General features: G+C 43.3%; 1 protein-coding gene across 1 annotated transcript; it reads right to left on the reverse strand.

Annotated features, from left to right (window-relative positions):
• Positions 1–20233: 20233 nt before the first annotated feature.
• On the reverse strand, positions 20234–20923 carry LOC311362297 (uncharacterized protein; the record flags this gene model as incomplete). Its single annotated transcript, XM_084482123.1, has 1 exon — positions 20234–20923. The coding sequence occupies one exon, from the start codon at positions 20921–20923 to the stop codon at positions 20234–20236; it is 690 nt and encodes a 229-aa protein (XP_084338249.1).
• Between the last annotated feature and the right edge of the window lie 1331 nt (positions 20924–22254).

Below are 22254 nucleotides of genomic sequence, written 5' to 3' on the forward strand. Positions count from 1 at the left end.
AAGCCCGCACGGCGCACACAGACGGGTAGCAAAAAGCAAAGCAGTCTCAGCATAAACACACAGTTGTGCGTTAAATTTGTCCATCGGGGAACACGTCAATTCCTCTAATGCTGACGTTTAAAATATATCAGCACCTATTTACCTTGATCTTCAGCTGTAGCCTTGCTGAACTCCCTGCATCCTCGCTGTCTTTATTCATTTTGTATGGCGGTCTTATTATGGTAAACTAGCTCATTGGTGAACACCTCGTCAGGTTTTAAACAGCGACACGCACTCGGAGACAGTAGCCTAAGCCTAAAGAAAGACAGGTCCATATAGCTGCTGCACAAAAATAATGCGTGCCAAGCAGTAGGCCTAGACCTAGTTGGTCTTAAAGGGGGGGAAAGCAAGTTCAAGTTTAACATCGATTTGCAGTGATCACTTGGCTGAAGGGTTTTATATGCCTATTCATTACATAATTATTCTTATTCTGCTTTTTTAAATACATAAATGAAAGGCTTGCGGTTTATCCATGATGCAGCCTGTATGCGGGAAATTACGGTAGGCCCCGACAGGGCGAACCGGACCCCAACTTGAAGCGGCGGTGTCTTCTCCCTTAAGGGGCTTATTATAGATAATAACCGGCGACGTTCGATAGGCTACATTATTACACGGCTACTTGCCGAAACGAAAAAATAACTTCACACGGTGTGTGAAGTTGTGTGAACCACGTGACTCCTCATTCTCAATTTGAGAATGAGGAGTCACGTGGTTTTTGGGGAGGGGAGGGGAGGGGAGGGGTTTGAGCCCATCCGCCATGTTGGTAGCACGGTTGCCAGGAGAAACGTTGTCAGAGCGGCATACAGACAGATGAGGAAACATAGACGCAGAGACGCAGGAGAAATTACGATAGAAATAAATGGAGAAGAATAAGGCGAAGGAAAAGGGTCCTTACAGGAACAAACTCACTACCAGCGCCAAGCAGAGGTATGAGGAGAAGCTGTCAGACTTAAACAACGTCGACCCATACGAGCTACCTGCAGCAGAATGGGACAGAAACCTGGACCTTTAACCACCTTGCACATATATGGACATAGTGAACTACTTGGTTTTTGGCATCAGTCAATATACGATGCAAGAATTTAAAAGCCATAAATCGCTAGAAAGCTATGAGACATTCTGCTGTGGTTGGGTGCAAGACCTGGCCATCTACAAGCCTCCAAACGCTCAAAACACTGTTGTACTGGCAAAGGTAAGTTGCTTCACCTTTTGAGTTTTATGCTAATACTAATGTGTTGTGAATACATTGCGTTGACCAAAGTGACAAAGTAATTTACCGCGATTGTTTCGTAAACACTAGATTGTAACGAGGTGTTCCATGCACACAAACGTTAGATTAACTTCCCACATGTTTTGCAGCTTGTTATGCTAATTTGATTTTAGCCCAATGAAACATACTAGGCATTGTGTGTTGGGGGCTTCGAAGTAGACAAACCAGTTCTGGTTAGGCTAGGGTAGTTAATGGTCTGGTTAGACTAAAGCAAGCCATTAACGGTGTGAATGAAAGGTCTGTGAGATTCAGGCTGCAGACAAATGTAAATCTGGAAAGCTGCATACAAATGGAAATGGGGGTCTAGACTAGGCTGTAACTTGAAATAAAATGTGTCCCTTGTCTTCAAGGCTTTTTACTGTTTCTCTAATTTATTTACCTCTTGTATCTAACAGGTCATGCATTCACGACGGCTCTGCGAGCCTCCACTCACCCCATGGGTCATCCTCACACCATCGGGGCAAGTGTGTTCGGCCCACTGTACATGCATGGCTGGTGTAGCGGAGTCGTGCACCCATGTCGGAGCCCTGCTGTTTATGGTCGATGCCCGTGTACGGTTAAAGGAGAAGGCCACAGTCACAGACGAACCGGCCTACTGGAAGCTGCCAAGCAGCATCACCAAGGTCCTGCCAGAGGTTGGCCAACGCATCAATTTCATATCTGCTGCAGCTACACGGAGGTCTCTAAACAGACGAATAGACGGTGAGACCCACAATAGTCCTGCGCTGAGAACACGTCCAGCCAAAACAGCCAATGACACACCGACACCAACACCGGAAGAGCTAGCAGTATTCTACCGGGAAATCAGCACGACAGGGACAAGATCAGCAATTTTGAGTGTGCTACCCGAATACTGCGATGAGTTCAGAGACCCTATTCGGCCCATCCGCAGCTTACAGTCTCTGGCTAATGGAAGCGGCCTTGATAGGAGTGACTTGCCTGCGCTGCAGAAGCACTGCCAGACCATAGGGAGCATTGCTGATGTGTCTGAGGAACAGGCAGTGCAGATAGAGAGGATGCGGGGACAGCACAACTCATCACTTTGGTTTGCTGCACGGGCTGGAAGAATCACAGCCTCCTCAATGCATTGTGTTTATGCAACAGACATTAGTTCACCAGCACCCTCCACCATAAAGAGGGTTTGTTATCCTACACGTGGGCCGGGAACAGCAGCCACCAGTTGGGGCATCAAACATGAGGAGACAGCGAGGCAGGCATACACTGCCCAAACAAAGGATCAGCACACCGATCAACAAGTGGAAACTTGTGGGTTTTTTGTCAACCCGGCCTTCCCACAGGTAGGAGCATCGCCAGATGCCATTGTTACTTGCACTTGTTGTGGGAAAGGCTGCATAGAAGTGAAATGCCCCGCGAAGTACAAGGACAGCACAATCCTTGGTGCGTACTCATCAGATGACCGCAACTTCTGTCTGCATGCTGTTGATGGTCAGGTGCACCTCAAGAAGAACCACCAGTACTACACCCAGGTCCAGACCCAACTGTTTGTAACAGAGTGCCTACTGTGACTTTGTAGTGTGGACATTGAAGGACTGTGTGATTCTGCGCATAGCTCCAGACAAAACATTTTGGAATGCACGGCTTCAGAAGGCACAGGACTTCTTTGTGAAGGTGGCTCTCCCTGAACTTGCGGTGCAATATTTCTCGATACCACCTACCTCCCAAGCATCACCTGGCCCCAGTGTGCTTCGTGAACTACAGCCACAGACCGTGGTGAAGAGGCCAAGGAATTGTACATCCATGCACATTTCTTTTTGATTTCTTTATTGCTATTTTTAAATGTTTATTTTTAGGCAAGGCAAGGCAACTTTATTTATATAGCACTTTTCATACACAAGGCAGACTCAAAGTGCTTCACATATAAACATTGTCATACAATAAAATAAAATAATAGATAAGTAAAAAGTAAAATAGATAGAAAATAAAGGCAAAGTTAAAAAAAACATTTTAGAAAGGCAGAGTTAATAAAAATGCATTTTAAATGCACATTGTTCTTTTGCACTGTTTAAACCTTTTGACATGTTGCACTGTCAATTTCTATTTATTCAATTTATAGTTCTATTTCTATTCTAACAGTTCTCAATAAATAATGTTACGCCATATCATGTTGTTTCAAGGATTTATTTCAACACGAAACAGTAAGGAGGCACTCAAACAACACTTTTACACATGCTATGGCCCTAGTCTCCTCCACATCTTTCGCATCCAGCTGTGCACGACCCCTTGTGAACGTAGGTACCTTAACTTCAGCACACATCATACCCACACTTTCCCTGATATTAAAGCCCCTATCTGCCAGCACAATGTCACCTGGCAACAGTTTGTTGAGGAAACCACTTTGCTCTGTTATACGTTTGTCACTAGTGCGCCCACCCCACCCTTGGGATATGAAAGAAATTACACCCTTTAGGTGTAAGGCTGTAATTAGGTACTTCATGGTGTATGCATGTTTATACTGAGAGAAAGTCTGTGCCCTTGCCAGTACATTTGAGGGTTTTTCAATAAACACCTCGAAACAATCCACAATGGCGGCTACATTTTTCCTGAACGATTCCACAAGCTGGTGTGGCATACTCGTCAATAAACAGTCTCTGCTTGGCCAGTGCACTAATGGACACAGCCGGGCGTGCATACATCACTCCAAGGGTATGGTGAAAGGCATCACTGACTTGTCCTGTGTACCCGAAACAGATGGCTGATGTGCTTTACTGGCAGGTCTAGTCTGAGGCGCATTAGAGTCAACAGGACAAGCTGGAAGGGTGAGAGTTTCTTCATCCTACCTTGAGGCAGATATGGGGTGAGACTGCATAGAAGTGTCTGAAACATTACATAGCTTGCAAGTCCTGTGTAATACTTCACTATGTTATCATCACCACTCAGAAAGTTCTCATTCATCCGGTACTCATCAAGCTCCTCCTTCAGCTTTCTGTTTTCCTCCAAAAGACTGTTGATTACATCTCCTCTAGATGTGCAGAGTCCACATTCCAGGTCCTGTGCTGTGGATGGCGGTCGCTGCTCCTCTGTCGGGGATGGCGGCCGCTGCTCCTCTGTCTGGGATGGCGGCCGCTGCTCCTGTGCTGGGGATGGCGGCCGCTGCTCCTCTGTCGGGGATGGCGGCCGCTGCTCCTCTGTCGGGGATGGCGGCCGCTGCTCCTCTGTCGGGGATGGAGGTCGCTGCTCCTCTGTCGGGGATGGAGGCCGCTGCTCGTCTGTCGGGGATGGAGGCCGCTGCTCCTCTGTCGGGGATGGAGGCTGCTGCTCCTGATGCTCCGCCAACGGTGGCACTTGCTCCTGGCGCTGGGTCCTGCTGCGCATTACATGCCGCTGATATCTCGCTCCATCTGTTGGCTTGACATCACTGTGGCCTAACCGCAAAGATGGTGTCCAGTCAGGGTGGTTCTCCACATCATCTCATATGATGGTTTACCTAGAACAGAATAATTAGATTATGAAAACTCAATGTAATCAATGCTTTAATTACAATCAATGCTTTAATGCAATGTACAATGTACAATCAATGCTTTAATGCAATGTAATCAATGCTTTAAGCTTTTACAGAAAATGTGTTAGTTAAGCTCAAAACAATCATGGGAAACACTAATGTCATGAACTGAATCTCAGCTAGCTGCTAGAAAACAACTTCAGATGCACTTCAGGGTTCGCACCAACATAAGGTACACTTCGTGGCTTTAAGAGACGACAACATAAACAAATTTAAAGACATTTTTAGAGAACGTACCTGAGTGAAAATGCAGAGAACACACTCTTATCGACTGGGGAATGTTATCGAAAGTAAGGTCCTTTCTTCTGATTGCAGCCACCCAAGAAATCCGACGTCTCCTCGTGATGTCGGATACTTGCTCTCCTAAGTGCGTTCTCCATTTAGGGAACCTAAAAAACTGTAGCCCACTGTTCTTGCGGTTTCCTCGGCGATCGTGTGAGGCATTGGAGCAGTTTTTAACGCAGCAGTTGCTTCCAGGCATTGTTAAAACAGTAAAGAATTTCAACAACCTCCTCTGCTAGCAGCTACCGTGTCAACAATAACGCAAAGCTCAGCTGCACTCGGAGGGGCGTACCTACCAACATGGCGGAAAGGGGGGGGCTTACACGTCTTACTGTGCCGTGACGTCAACTCCTCATTCCTAAATGAGAACACAATTCGGTGTTTAGCTAGGCTAGTTGCACACGTCTTTTTTATGTAGACTAGCCTAGTCAAGGCCTGCGGTTCGATGAATACTTTTCTATTAGATGTAGGTACCCAATGTGTTCGCGTTATCCATACAGCATGGCCTTTTCATGCATTTTAATTGCCCATAGATAGGCTACACCAGCGGTCCCCAACCACCGGGCCATTCAGCTCTTAGCAGATCTTAGCTAGATTCCTGACCGGGCCTATGGCCGGCGGCGGAACCCAGACCGCGAAGCCCCCCGGCGGCGGAGCTAAGATCTGAATATTAGCCCCAGCTTGATGATTCGGATCTTAGATTATGGTAGGTGAAAAGTTTGGACCCCTGGGCTACACTATCCATTGGAAATTGACACAGTTTCGTCGGTGAGTTCGCCTTAGCACTACAGGCATCATACACATAGCACGTGATCAGACCACCAGAGTTGTTGGTCGTAGCACATTGAGACTAGTGCCGCGGTCGGTCGACCGCCTATTTATTTTTGTTCTCCCGTCAAACGGCTCACTGTAAGTTCACCTCCGCACAAGTCTGTGCGCTGTGCGGGCCCTGCTGGTTAATCTGCTATCCTCTTTCTTCCCCCTCCCCCCGCCTTCACTGCTTTGATATGAAAAATGGCTGAGGCATGTGAGTCCTCCGAATCAAGTCGAGTATTTCAGGCCAACTGGTAAAGGAGTGTCACGGCTTTCAAACACACAAACCATAAAGCCTATGGACTAGTCAACGCGCTGCGGTATCACTCGGGCAGGTTTGTGTGTGTGTGTGATTTCAAAGTAACAAACTCAAAGCCGATGCATGCGTCCAAAACTATTCGTTCAAAACCAAATAAACAACAAAAACAGCGTCCCTTATTCGCTTTAAATACTTTATTTACCGCGCCGTATTAATTCCCAAGTTTTGAAAAGAAAAGAAAGTATTTGAAGCGAATAAGCGACGACACACACGCACGAACACACGTGCACGCACGTTCATTCACGCAAGCAGGCACCCACTACAACCTGGAGAGGCTGTAAATGCTTTTAAAAATTATAATGGCTATAGACAATTTTTGACAGGTTACAAATTCTCCCAATTTACTTACTATTCCTCTGTACATATTTGTTTTTTCCTGCATTTTACAGATTTGTGAGGAGTTTTTCTGTATTACAAACAAAGATCTACTCGGAACATTCAGAGCTGCTGTAGAAAAATATGCGCCCCTACTGCTGAGTTTGTAGGCCTACCGCGCCCGAAAAACAGAGTTTGGCAAGGATCTGAAGGAGATACTGAGAAAGCTTGATGATGAAGTGTGTGCACAGTACAGTACCAAACAATACTTTTGCCCAGATGAAATTCAATCTGTTGAATTACAATTAGTCTTGCTATTATTAGAGCTATCTTTCTGTTTTTTCTTTTTTTCTTTGAGACCACCAACATCGTCAGACACGGCAAGGAAGCAGCCATGAAAGGACTTCCTGTGTTCCTGCGTGAAGATCCTAATCTACTTTTCAAGCAGTGTCTTGTAAGTATTAATGGTCATTAATATAAATTTTACAAGCATAGAGATACAATTGTAAAATGAAGATACTGTAATTGAAAATACTAGAAAATCTGAAAGTTTATTTCTGTTTCGCCCTCGGACTGCTTGAGAGAGGGAAGGGAAGTTAATTGCCTGTCTTATATAAAAGCTTATTGGTTGTGAAGTGAGTCCCTCTAGCACATTTGACAGGGGTTTCAGATTATACCATGAGGAAAATGCTGCTTTGATATACAGGTTGTTGTCGGCACATGTTAGACCGAGGCTACCTGCTTTGGCTAGAACAAGGGGGCTAGATCACAGCCATATCACTCACCACCTGTCAGGTCATTCTTTTGATACTAGTGATTAGGTCTAGGCCTCTACAGGCTACAAGCTATTTTTTTTCTTACAGTCCGAGTCAAATGTTCTGGGCCACATAACTACAAGGGTGATATACTCTTCTACATTGGGTTGGAACCATTTCCTTGGTTTTGTGGACATTGCAGGTTATGCTGGTGAGCTGGCACGCATCTCACAGGGGTGAATTATACCATAGATTATAGATAGATAGATTATACCATGAGGGAAGATGCTTTTATTGAGCTGGCTCCTCTTTGCTCTTTTATCTGTTTAAATGTGCACTATGCATGATGGTGGAAGTTCAGTTAGTATTATTTGTTTAAATTTCTTGGTTGATGCTTTTGCCCAACAGAACGTAGAGTAGGTTTAAAGTTTAGGATCACTTTGAATGTTCTTGTTTTCAATGGAAACACACATGAGTTATCCTGCATAGGAAATATAGGAGACCAAATCCTGTCTTTATTCATTTTTTCCAGATTCATATGGCGGTCTTATCATGGTAAACTAGCTCATTGTCAGGTGTTTAACATTTTAATAAAGGTGTTAGTGGGCCCCTAATACAGTACTTGAAGACGTTTAAGAAATTCAGCCTTGGTGCAGAGTTACAGCTACTACGAGCCAGTCCCACAATGAGCTCTCCACAAACGTGCCGTTTTTAGAGGCGGGTCAAGGTGGAGGGTGGGGGTGTGGCCCTGAGCAGCTTGCAGCCACGGTACCATGCGCTAGTGTTTACAGTGGAACACTGAACACTCCGGGTGCTCCGGCGGGAGTCCTGGAGCTCTATATATAAATAATATCATATTATATTTAGATATCTATAATATATATAATATATATTATCATGGTCAAAAGCTGTTTGCGCCTCCGTATGATATTATGAATCTCAAACGACTGCGACGGGTTCTCAGACGCCTCTGGTTCTTCCACGTCAATATTAAGTAGGCTATAATTTATTTTAATCTAGACTATAAATATTTCCCCTAAACATCAAATTAACCCTTCTCGTAGCCTACTTAGGTGTCATGATCAGACTGTGTCTATTGTTAAAAGTCTGACTGATGACTAATGCCCAAGGGAAAAAAGACCATACACGTATGATTTTGTTTATCAATTAAAGAGTTTTCTCTTTCATAAAAAATGAATCAGACGTTAGCAATATAAAAATAACTTTGGTTACTTCTTAGACTATAACTTATAATACATTCTGAATGTTTGCATTCAAATCCTAGCAGTACGCAATAATTTGTACAACATTTAAACAACAGACTCTCTGGAAGATCCTCCAACAGGAAAATTCATATTCAATATTCATTAAAATTAAAACAGTGAAATCAGGGAAGAGCCATTAAAACATCTAAAATATTACGGTAAAAGTATACATTTTGTATTAGACAATCTTTAATATCTTTACTTCTTACACTATATAGCGTATAATACATTCTGAATACATTCTGAATGTTTGCATTCAGAGATGGTTCATCTTCAGTCCGTTTCGTTTGGTGGGTCTGCTGGGCGGTGTCGGTGGGGTAAAGACGAACAGTGTTGGGATGGAATTTGGCTTGAGCTTCCTAACACCATCAGCTCTGTGACTCTAACTGTGTCTCATCGAAGTGGTCCTACAAACGGAGTCAGACATTTTAATGCAATTTCAAAGAGAAAGTAAATGATGGTAATGGATTTTCACAGAATGGCATCTAACCAATGCATAGTTATTGCATGGATTACATAAGCGCTTTGGCACCATGCTGTTTGCACTAGACTCTAGACAAGAGTAACATAAATCTCTCCAGCAAACATGAACTGACCATGTATTATCTGTAACTCGAGAAATAGCTGACCAAGCAATGCTGCAAAAGGGCATTTGTTTGCAATATATCCACATGATTTCCGTGCAAAGTTAATCACAATCTTTCTGACATGCATGAACATAAACAAAGACAATGCAGCCGGTGTTTTGAAACAATGCAGGGTAAAATGCGGCAGTGCAGAAAGATAGCACGTCAAGTAGGCTAGCCTTGCAATGATGTAGTTTTAATAGTTGTCATTATTCTAAAAATTGCATAGATTTTCACAGAATGGCATCTAACCAGTGCATACTTATGCATAAAAGAGCCTGGTGGAAAAATACAGACGGCAGATGCAGGTTGTTTGTCCCGGAGTTAGCATTAGCATAAAATGCTAGCATTAGCATAAAAAAGGCGCAAAGAGCTAGCGAGCGTCGTGTAGCTTAACACTACTAGGCTAAGTTCAAATCAAATTCACTTTGGTTAGTACTTTTTTCGAAGCATGCCATGAATTGATGGGGTACAATAATATTTTCCAAATGTGTTTTCTTTACAAAGTCCATGATAGAAATGTTCTTACCTCACACAACAAGGAAAAATTATTCAGCTTCCAGTTCATCCTTCTGACCCTCTGCTCCCACAATTTCCTCCTAGTAGGGTCCTGAGGGAAATGATGCAGACGTTTACCACGTCCGGGCCTTAGAGAGCAACCATAGGCTACACAACACGACATTTTCTTTCGAAAAGTAATGATATTACTAGGGGTGACCCCGAATATTCGACTATTCGGTGATTCGATCGAAGGAGTCTGATTCGACTGCCAATCTCATAGTCGAATCTTCGGCAAAACACACTTATGCCGCTTTTCCACCGACAGTATCAGCTCGACTCAACTCAACTCGCCTCGACCCGACTCGGTTCCAGGCGCGTTTCCATCTAAAAAAGTACCTCTTCAATGTGGGCGGGTCGTAGAAAATAACCTCTCCACCATGGGCGGGTCGTCATTAGGTTTTAATCACGGGAGACGCGATTCCCGGGAAATCTGAATCTGATCAAGACTATTTCCTGATTCCCAGGAAAGGTTATGATGGGAAATAAAATAAAAAGCGCAATGACTGCGCGTCTCTTGTTGTCATACGGTAACGTTGATGGAGGCGAAACTCGAGCCCTAGGAAAGGAACGACACTAAAACGAAACAGCGAAACGCTGATCCTCCGGAGCCGGTCCGTGGACTCCAGCCACGCCGGACACACACAACCACGCCCGACACACACAGCCACGTGCAATCCACGAACCCGCTCCCGAGGGGGACACTGATCGGCGTTTCGCCGTGTGTGTCGCTCCTTTCCCGGGGCTAGAGTTAGGCTGCGCGTGGTTGTGTGTGTCGGGCGTGGTTGTGTGTGTCGGGCGTGGTTGTGTGTGTCCGGCGTGGCTGTGTGTGTCCGGCGTGGCTGTAGCCACGGACCGGCTCCGGAGGATCAGCGTTTCGCTGTTTCGTTTTAGTGTAGTTCCTTTCCTAGGGCTCGAGTTTCGCCTCCATTAACGTTACCGTATGACAACAATAGACGCGCAGTCATTGCGCTTTTTATTTTATTTTATTTCCCATCATAACCTTTCCCGGGAATCAGGAAATAGTCTTGATCAGATTCAGATTTCCCGGGAATCGCGTCTCCCGTGATTAAAACCTAATGACGACCCACCCATGGTGGAGAGGTTATTTTCTACGACCCGCCCACATTGAAGAGGTACTTTTTTAGATGGAAACGCGCCTGGAACCGAGTTGAGTCGAGGCGAGTTGAGTCGAGTCGAGCTGATACTGGCGGTGGAAAAGCGGCAATATATGGATCAATGAGCAAAAAAACAACAAAAAAAACATGATTCGAGGATCCGTCGACTATCGGCAAGACTTGACGAATCAGATTCGACTATGTAAATTCTTAGTCGGGGACACCCCTAGATATTACAGATATATATTCCTCTCTTGTAAGTTGTCGCACTTGCCTTGATAGCATGGTAATGACGATTGATTAATGTTTGGTCTGTAAGATGGTGTACACAAAACACGTGACTACCTTTGAACCAATCCACGACAGAATTGTCCTGAACGTTCTAAACAGAGTTGGCGGAACTCTCTCTATATACGGCTCTGGCCCTGGGAAGAACTTGTGCTGAGGGATAGTGGATGTCACATATTCTACTCTGGCCACCTGTGATCGGTTCTTTTAAGCAATCTTACACAAGATGGCGTTCTTGAATGTCATTGGTACGCAAAGCACAGCCGTAGGAACGAAGTCCTGTGCTTCAAGTACCAATAATGACATTTAAGAACACCATCGAGTGTAAGATTGCAAATCAATAACACAAACCATCTTCATTATCAACAATATTGTAAAATGTTTTCATATTGTGGGTTAATTTGCCCTCAAATTCAAGCTTTCTGCCCGAGTTCATCTCCATCAGAAAATAGTTCCTATAGTAAAAGCGCCTCGTTCTTACTGCGCAAGTGAAACAATGTAACAGTTGAACGTTGTTATGGAAACTAGGCTCATGAAAGTAGTTTCAGCTAGTTAGCGTAGCGATACTTTCTGTAATTAGGCACATTATTTTTGTCCGTTCTTTCACCGGGCATTTAAACACACTCTAGAATGGGAATTGACCAATCAGAGTGCTTGCTTAAACTTGTGTGTTATTGAATATCACATTAAGTCAGCTTTACAAATTTTCTCATTTTTCCCATGGACAGCACCAGATAGGCTTGAATGACGGGGATATGGATCAGTATACACCGGAATGGTCCTTCAACAACAAAGCTAAAATGACAGAAAACTTCATATTGGATATGACAATCCAATTTGAGATGCCTGGCTCCCTACAAGACATGTAGTATGTGATGTGAGTTTGAATTGAAAATATATATTTTAAAACATATTTCTTAATGTCTTCAAACAGGAAACTGATCCAGATGACGTGGCTGCCAAGGGAGTCACTGTGGGAATTCTGTATGTCCTGTGTGGCTGAAGCCTCATCCCCCAAGATCCAAAACATCGCACTCATCTTAGAGGAATCCATAGTAGTAAAGGACCTTCCGGATACTCCCATGGCCTACCTTCTCGGCCTCCTTTATGCACTCAATATTTCCTATCCGGAGGACCTTAAGTACACCTTTGAAACACGTGTTCCTGGATAATGGCCCAAAATGCTCTGTGTGCGATCTCTAAAGAAAAAGCTTTGTCTTGTCTAAACGTTGCAAAAAGAAAAGTGAAATAAAGAAACAGGTTTTCCCTCTTGGAGTCAGCTCTGATTAGCAGCTGTGAAATTTGACAAGTTCACATAATTGTTTTGTGTTGTGTTCTCAGACTAATTGCTGGTTAATAACTCAAAAGTTTGTAAAATGTGTGTTACACCCATTTGTAAGTTATGTAGTTATTGCTAATAAGGCAACGTGAAATTTGACATTGATTTATTTTATTTATATTTTTCTACATTGTTACATTGCTACATTGATTGTTCTAGCAAAATGTTAATGCAGAATGTATTTTCAAGTTAGACCTGTGAAGCCATACGTGTCAAGACAGCTGTGAATGACATGTTATGTGAATTTTAACAGAACTTTTTCATGTTAATTCTCTTGATGCCCATAGTCATCTCTGACCAGCAGCTGGCAAACTAATGTTTTAAGTGTTTATCACACAATTTATTGTCTTAAATTGTATTTTAGATGCAACTGAGCAGGGATTATTGTTCTAGCATAAGTGTAACTGCAGAATGTTTTTCCTGAATGTTATACCTGAATATTTGGCCATATTGTTGAATTGAAATTCACACTTTGATCACTGACTAGCAGCTGTGAATGACATGTCATGTGAAATTGAACACTGAACTTTTTCATGTTAATTCTCTTGATGGCCATAGTCATCTCTGACCAGCAGCTGGCAAACTAATGTTTTAAGTGTTTATCAAGTGAAGAATGGGGAGATCGCGCACTAGGGCTGAGAAGTTCCAAAAGTATTTTAAAAGCCGAAACAACAATTACAGGACACATAAACAAGGGGAAAAGTTTCGGGTCTAGCCCTTCATCCGTGTTCCTTGTACGTGATGCGTCACAGGGCGCAGCGGCCTTTTATAGGCTCGCCTGCCAATCACCCAATCACCCCAAGACACATGAGTGTGTTTGGGGTCACAGTGTATCCAAATCACCAAAGTTACACCACCGGTACTATAATATCACGATTATATACAAACATTTTAATAGTGATACCATATTTAAATTTAAATTATATATATATATATATATATAAAACAATATTTAGAAAAAGGTACACATCACCCTTATCAAAAGCAATATCATCATAGCACATTAGGTTATCTTGTGTCCATGTTGGCCTAGTCCATTATTCAACCAACTATTCTAATTACAACAGTTACAGCGAACATGTTAAGGTTAATTCATCATTGATACCACATAGACGGTCTCTTAAGACCAGTTCAGACCAAAGATTCGCGACGCAACGAGACTCTTGGGACGTCGCAGGGGAAAAGTTGCAGCAGTGTGAACTGGTCGTCGCAAGGCGGCTGATGCCGTTGCAAGGAGTCCCAAAGATTGAACATGTCAAATCGCCAGATCCAGTTTTAGAACGCAACGATGTGGCTATTTCTCTTTAGCAGGACAGAGCACAACAATTTAGGCTTATTAAATACAAGTTGTAGATGCTAACGGTATTATCTTTGTGTTTTACACCGCACTTATTTAACATGCCCTGCAAATGTATAAATCAGTTCGAATTACGTGGGAGCCAGAGGGAACCGAGCTTCCAAAAAGGCAAAGTCAAAAAACTGAGGGGTCTCATATCTGAAGGTGTCTGCCATATTTGGCATTGTAATTTCATCTTAAACAACACTCATCCATCCCCGTGCAGTCTCTTACCATTAAAGATGTTAGATTAAAATATAGGCTAGCCTACTACACGTCACGTATAGACTGATTCATTTCACGGATTCCTGTGAGACCGGGTTGCCTTGATTACATCGGTCGCATTTGTCAGGTGAAAACTAAATGTCAAGGGAAAGAGGCGGTGGTTGAAAATAGTATTTCGATCGCTTATTAAGTTCACTCGTGGCGTGTAATGGTTTATTCGTTTCCCTGTATAATTTCATTAATTCAGAAGACAGTTAAAAATTAAAAAATAATAATTATAAAAAAATTATTCAAAAAAAATTATAAATAAAAAAAAAAGTATAAAAAAATTGGACCTGCGCACAGGTCTTTTTTTGGACCTGCGCGCGCAGGTCCAAAAAAAGATGCGCGTGCGCATGTCCAAAAAAAAGATGCGCGCGCAGGTCCAAAAAAAGATGCGCGTGCGCATGTCCAAAAAAAAGATGCGCGCGCAGTTCCAAAAAAAGATGCGCATGCGCATGTCCAAAAAAAAGATGCGCGCGCAGTTCCAAGAAAAGATGCGCGTGCGCATGTCCAAAAAAAGATGCGCGCGCAGGTCCAAAAAAAGATGCGCGTGCGCATGCCAAATTTTTTTATTATTATTATTTTTTTAATTTATAAATTTTTTTTTTTTTTTTTAATAATTTTTTTATATATAATTTTTTTATATAATTTTTAATTTTTTTTAAATAATTTTTTTATATATAATTTTTTTTTTTATATTACCTAATTCCATTTATACATTTCAGAGCTGCCAACTTGCACGGTGCACCGTGTGACACACGTTTTTGCCTGCTTACACACGCCCCACATCCCCCCCCCCCCCCTCAATCCCGATCGTCGGTCCGTCCGTCCCCCCGTCAACAATCACGATTCTTTCGTAGTGGCGACTTCTCGACTGCAAGGGAAGCTCGGCTTCCCCTAAAATTCCCAGATTTCCCCGTTTCCACAATCCACACGCTATTTCTATGCAGTTTCACACGTATGCATAATCTTTGACATCATAATATTTAACATGCAAGTGGTGCCTGGTTGCTGCGGGGGAAAATCAGCTTTGCGCCGGGTGCAAACTAGCAACGACACATGCGTCGGGCGCAAGATAGGGCCCTTCTTCTGTTTGGCGCACATGGCTAATTTGCATACGCGCACAGGACTGTCGGAATGGGAACATGTCGGACTGGCAGCATTACGGGGGGCGATTACGGGCTGGCGGAGTTACATTTAAAAAACGCGTTCAAGTAAAAATAAATAAGAAAAGCGGAATCAATTTGTGGCGCTCGTTGTTCAATCTGTGGCGCAGCGCCACACATTGGCCTATGTGTGGGAAACACTGCAGATAGCTGGGAGGCATATCATGTAGGAATTCTGTAGACTAGACTCTTTCTCTCTGTCTCAGATTTCACCTCTTCCTTCCTCCATCCACCTGTCCAGCTTCTCAGTCTGCCAGTCTTTGTCCCCTTAGCTCCTCGCTTCCTCCTCTAAACCTTCTCTTTTCATTGGTCCTTCCTTCCCCACTAGCCTCTGTCCCATTGCCTTCTTCTCCCTGAGCCGAGCATTCTGAATCCAAGGTGATTTCATTTCAGTCTGTCGCAACAGGCAGGATGGCAAATGGATAGTGTGACTTTCTCTTTCTCGGCTCTCTGTATATACATTCGCATCAAGACCATTATCCCCTCCTCCCTGTGTGTGGAGTTGCACAGGAGCCACTGCTGTAAGAGATACATTTTTAAACCAGTTTTCCATTCATCAGCTTTCATTTTACAGCACTTTACCATACAGACTGGATCAGGTCCATGCTTAACCCGTAAAACCTGGCTTAATGGGAGGATTTTTTTCATCCTTGTATATTATGTGCATTTGTACGCTCTAAATAGATGTAGGCCTACATACATACATGTATTAGGTCATTGACGATGTATTAGGCCTACATACTCAGCTGTGCAGCGTTCTAAAAGGATTAAAGCTCTAGCTCTGGGTTGTTAAGTGAGCAACGGAGAACTCATCAGCCTAATGTAACTTTGCCACAAATCTGTCCCTCAATAATTGATACTTAAGTCAAGTCAAGTGGGATTTATTTTCCCATAAACCACATCACCAGTCGAGCTGCTCTGATTATCTCAAACCCTTTTAATAAAATGCAAAATTAAAAGAGGCTCTTACAGCACATCTCAGAAATGCCCATACACGTGACTGAATGGGAATAAAATGCTGTTTTTGTTCTATATGTTTTAAAGTGTCAAACGATTTCATATATTCCACAACCTTAATTTATGACAAGCAGGCCTATAGGAATATAATATGCTACTTTTTTAGTATATATTTGAATAAGAATTATTTTGTACACAACTCAATCCACATAAAGACTATTTTTCTATGCTACGTGCTTGGAGTCTGTAGCAACTACTTACTTGAAGCATCCATTTTGTGCTGAGCAGGTGTGGCCACAGGCAGCTGTCCTGCAGCAGTGTTCCTCTAGCAGCTCAAGTGCTGACTGCAAACAAGTGCTCTGTTTTAGAGTTCTTCTGAGGACAATGCCTGCCCCATTTTCAAATTGATATGTAAATCATTGCGAGAAATTGGGATATATGTCCAAGTATAGCCTTCCTGTCGATCCCTTACCCAGAAAAAAACGAATCATAGTGTTTTAAATTAAACAATATGTGCATTTATGTTGCCATCGAACTGGCCATCAAATAAATTCACTCGTTGCACTGCTAGAAGTTTAAATGTATTTATTTAAGTTTTTGCCTTTCAAAACCAGACAAAGGCTTACATGAAAATGTTGCCCTGAAACATTAACTACTGTCATACATTATATATCTGTGCTCAAGTAAAGGATACACAAAGAGGATTGCACATAAACTTTGGAAAAAAAACATTAATTGCTTACTTCATGGTAAGCAAGATCTGAAAGCAAGAGCATTTAAAAATAAACATTACAATCTAATTCAGAGTTTAGGTCTATCATACACATTCATCACATTAGCTTGTCATTTATCATGCTTATGGAATTAATATATATATATTCATATATTAGTACAGACATATATATGCCCTAAATGCCCTAAATGTAAATGTAATATGTTCTCAAATCCAATTTTAAAGGGCAGGGGTTTTTACATTTTTACTATTGAATCACAATTTGTATTGACATATATGATGAATGTGTACCTACTTCAACCCTGTGTACTTAATGTATACTATGTAAAACCTCAATTTAAACTTTGTATTGATCTTGGTTATATAATAATACAAACTTTCATTAACAAAATAGTTTGAAGCAAACATTTCAGTAATTATTTTAGACAGTTGAAAAATGTGCTTAGTTCAATAGTTTCTTCTGCTTTAGCACACAAACAATTACAAATACATAAATACATTCAATTGATAAATAGGCTTCAAAGTGTGTTTTATACCTATGGCGAGCTAGTATGTGTAAAGGAGCCTTCTCTTCCCCAGTTCATTCATTGGTATGTATTTAAGTGTGAAATATTTTGGTTGAAATATGTTATCAAAAACATTTGTAACATAGAAAGGTTTTCACCATATTATTTAACCATGGGGAATAGTTGAATGGGTTTAACATGTGAATTCAAGGTATTTTTCCCAAAGGTTAAATAAGTCTTCCATACGGTAACAAGAAGTGCCAGAACAGAAGAGAAACATTACATTCGTTCTGCAAGTGGGCCCACAGATATTTCCTTTCTACATACAGTACATAGGAAATGTGTCAGTGCATGAGGCTTTTCTTTGAATCAGACGATGGACTAACTGGCTCTGAGTCTTCTGAGAGTCTTGAGTTCACCATTGTTTTCATCCTCACCAATGCACAGAAACCACACAAGGCATTGTGAAAAAATATGCATTAGGATATACATGAGGATCAACATGTGTACGGTCTCTGTCCTTTAGTTCGACTTTTGTACAAATGTCATGCTGTGAACTGTCTCGGCCAACTATGATTTGGTATTTGCACAAAGACGTCAAACGTGAGTATTCCCTGGTTGAATGAATGTTGAATGTTACTTTAAATAACGAATCAACACTCAATAGTGAAGAGGTAAATTATACTTGAAGCCTATTGAATTTTTGTGATAAACCACTGTCTCAATCAATATGTAGCGGCATAAGCTAGTATCTTACATTCAACTGAAAGCTCTACTTGTATCATTCACATCATACATAATGTTGAATGAACACTGAAATAAAAGGTGTATCTTAATAAGCACGAAATGCAGCGCGGCGTTTTAGCAATGAAGCGCGTTTCAAGCCAATGAGAGGAAGTTCTGCCTCCCTGGTCGTTTGAACACAGCCATTGTTAAAGGAAGGGTACTGATGACACAGCACAGCACCGTGTTCAAACACACTTCCTGTTGATACTGAGTGCTTCTCCATGGTTGTGTGGCCAATGATTTCCAAAAATAGATTGCCATGGTGCATTGGCTTGGCTTTCTACACACGCAATTATACAAAGTCACAGGAGAGGGAGGATGAGATAGATGGAGACAGGAGAGACAATTATTTTTTACACTCACCAAAGTGGGTGAATGGAGGAGGGATAGAAATAGTAATTCCATGAGTGGAATCTATAAGTGGTAACCAGGTCACCTACAACAGTTCCATGTACCCAATCACTGCGCATCGGCCAGAAGTTATTGATCAGTGTACACTGCCTATTGAAGGTTTACGTTAACACACAAGGAAGTGGCAGTAATACACTCTCTAACACAAGGCAGCTGGTATAACTTTGAAATATCAACTTTTTGCTTTGCATCAAATACATATTTGAAGTGTCAATATAAAAAAAATATTCCATGCAAACAAACAATATATTCAGAGTCCATTATGTTGCAAAATAAACATTTTGAATGGGAACAGCATGTCTTGTATGATGGGAGAACCTAAACCCTATCCCAGTTTAATCCCTGAACAGCTTGACCACCCAAAGGATGTGGCTAAGGGAGACAAGCAAAGGATTCTCAATTGGTCCCTCATCAACAACACATGGTCCCGGCCACCTCTATCTCAACCTGAACTTCATCATCTTACCTTACCTTAACTTACCTTACCTACTTATTCAAACTTCTAAGATCTTAACACAATTGCAGCATAATTCCTTTGCAGATTTCCCCCCCGAAAACATATTGGAGACCTTTGTATTCATCTAGTAATGTCTAGAACCTCTGTTTGGTTGCTCATTCTAAAGGTTCTTCATAGAGTTGCGTGCGAAATACATAGCAGACCGAAGGAGAAACTAAAGAGGCCACCGGTGGAGCTGTGTGCACTCTCTCTTGTCCCTCGCTCCCATGGGGCTGTAGTGGTTTCCAGCACTGGCTCTAAAATAAACGAGGGAACTCGGAGCCTAGGCACTTTTTACATTTAAAAGTCGGAACATCTTGTTCCTGCTCCATCCCTCCCACACAATCCCACTCTGTTGTTTCCTCGTTCATCACTCCTTTCCCTCTGTCCTCCTGGGTTTATGTAACAATGCAGTGGCTAACTTCATTGTGCAGACCTTGTGTTCCTTTCTCTTTGAACCTAAACCTTTGTGCATCGGAGGAGGGGAGCCCGTTCAATACAGAGCCTCTCTTTCTGCCTCTCTTGTCTTCAAACCAATTCTGAATCTGTCCGTCATTTCATCCTTAACAAAATCCTACTTTTTTTGTGCCTCCTACTCATCTGTTAATATCTATGATATAAACATCAAATAAAATAAACATTGAAAACACGATGCAATCACCTGCAATCACACATTCAAGGAGATAAATAGGGTGTGTGTATGCTAAAAAAAACTAAAAACGAACAAAACCCAGTGAGGACATTGGAGACATTGACGTTTGGTCGGTTTGTCGGTTGGCTTGTGTCGGGTCAGTGCATTTTCAAAGAGATGCACCATGACGCCCGTGTGCTGATAAGGCAGCTGCTTACTAGCAAGCAACAGCAGTAGTTGTAGGAGGCACTACAAGAGACGCCCAGGGGCCAGCCCCAGCATAGGAGAGCAAGGAGGGTGGAAGAAAAAAAACAGCAGCGATGTCCATGAGAGTAGAGCCAAGCAAGTAATGGTGGGACGCACCCATTTCATCCGTAAAGCGCATCAGAGCTGAGAAGCAAGCACTGCAGGGCACAGTGACACCATCTCCTGGCCCTTTATTTGAGTTTGACGGGCCACGGCAGGCATGTGCGCAGCCCCAGCATGGACGAGAAGATGATGGTGGGCCGGTGCTTCTTGAACCTCAGGCCCTTTTTCACCCGCTGGGTGTTCTCCGAGACGTGGAGCTCCCCCTGCTGGGCGGCGCCGGCGATGCGGGACACCACCTCCCCGTGCACCACCACCTCCTGCTCCGAGCGCACAAACACCTGCCTCAGCTCCTCCAGCCGGCGCTCCATCTGGTGGATGACCCGCTGGCGCTCCTCCACCTCCAGCAGCCGCCGCCGCGCCGCCTGGAACTCCATGCTGGAGCTGGGGGTGACCAGCTTGGAGGAGGGGGCCGTGGCCGAGGCGGACGCCGGCTCCGACCGGGCCAGCAGCGCCGCCGACACCCGCCGGAAGTCCCCCATGGAGATGGAGCGCCGGGTGGCCGGCGACACCATGGCCAGCAGGGCGGAGGCCGAGGTGGACGGCGGCAGGGTGAGGGGGAGGAGGGCGTCCTCCAGCTTGGACGACGAAGAGGCGGCGGGGGCATCCGGTGGGGTGATGTAAGGGTGGGGGTCGGCGATGCACACGGGGGCGGCCGAGGCGTCCTCGTCCTCCATCGTGTCTTCGTCGGAATCAGAGTGGCCGTGTCCCTGTGGTTCCCTGACAACGTCCATCCTGTGGTCGTCCTCTTCCTCACTCATTGCTTTGTTGTTAGCCGAGCCTGAGCTTGCTTCCTGCCGTCCTTATTGCTGCTGCTGCTGCTGCTGCTGCTGTTGTGGATGGTTCTTCAGCTGTCCTGAATCATTGCGGAGAGCGACTATAGCCGTGTGAGCAAGAGGTAGCAGAGTGTGCAGTGTGGAAAACACTCCATTCATTAATAAGAGATCCGAGCCTGCCTTCTGCTCCCTCTGCATCCTTTGCCGCCTTGGTGGGGAGAAGCATACAGTCAGCTCATTGGCTGCCTGACTCATGAGCGTGTCAGCGAGGGGATTGGCCAGGCTGCCTCTCTGTGATGATGCTGATGCTGCTGCTAGCAGGCAGTCATGTGTCCTCCTCTCCTGGTAATCTGCATGAAACAGCAGGAGCACTGCCGTCTCGTAAAGAGAACGCTTTACTCTTTGAGGGAGGTATTACAATGCAGAACCACAGCACCATTTGTTCTCTCTCTGTCCATCTTGTTCATGTGCACTCGCGTCTCCTCTCACCAGAGAGTGCGCGTCACCAGCCCGGTTGCCCTTGGAAACGCAGCCATGACATCAGATGGCTGAAGCAAGAGGGGAGGGGCGATGCTTCAGTTGATCGTTTTCTCTCCCTCTCGCCGCACTCTTTATCACTCCTTTCCGTGCACTTATATCACTGTTCCATTCGGTTCCATTACCAGCTCCGTTTCTACTGAGGAGACTGAAAGAAATACTGAGAAATTGTCTTCAGTGTTCAATGCCTGTTTGATTTATTCTGTCAAACAATACAACTATAGATTGTCAATATATATATCAATATGTAGCCATGTATGTGTAATCACTGTGTCAAAGATATTACTCTCATATACAATTGTGACACAATATGTGTGTCACAATATGACTATTGTGCTTTTCTAAAACTATCTGCAAGCCACTGACTGCTTTTATTTTACATCATATGATGCAGGTATCATAAATAATAATTCAACATTATGATAGATCTCACAAATTAAGCGCCCATATGTTTGTAAATATAGGCCAAAAATGGAAAGCTGCTCTCGACACCTTGTGAATCCTGTGATCTCAGCGGGCTTAATTATTCACACCGTTCAAACCAAGCTCTCATTGGAGGAGATGAATCCTGGCCCTGAAAGACGGGTCCCGCAAATTAAATATGCTGTTGTGTGACCAATGCAGTGAAAGAAAAGGTGCTAAACTTCACAGAAATAACGACAGCTTCACATCTGAAAAACTGTCTACACATTTTACATAGACGTTTTTTGCTGCAGTTTTTCCACATAATATGCTCACTAATTTGTAAAGTGATTTGTCTTAAAGAGCCCAAGAGAAAA

Source organism: Micromesistius poutassou, assembly GCF_964030765.1.
Source record: "Micromesistius poutassou genome assembly, chromosome: 17".
Classification (NCBI taxonomy): Eukaryota; Metazoa; Chordata; class Actinopteri; order Gadiformes; family Gadidae; genus Micromesistius; species Micromesistius poutassou.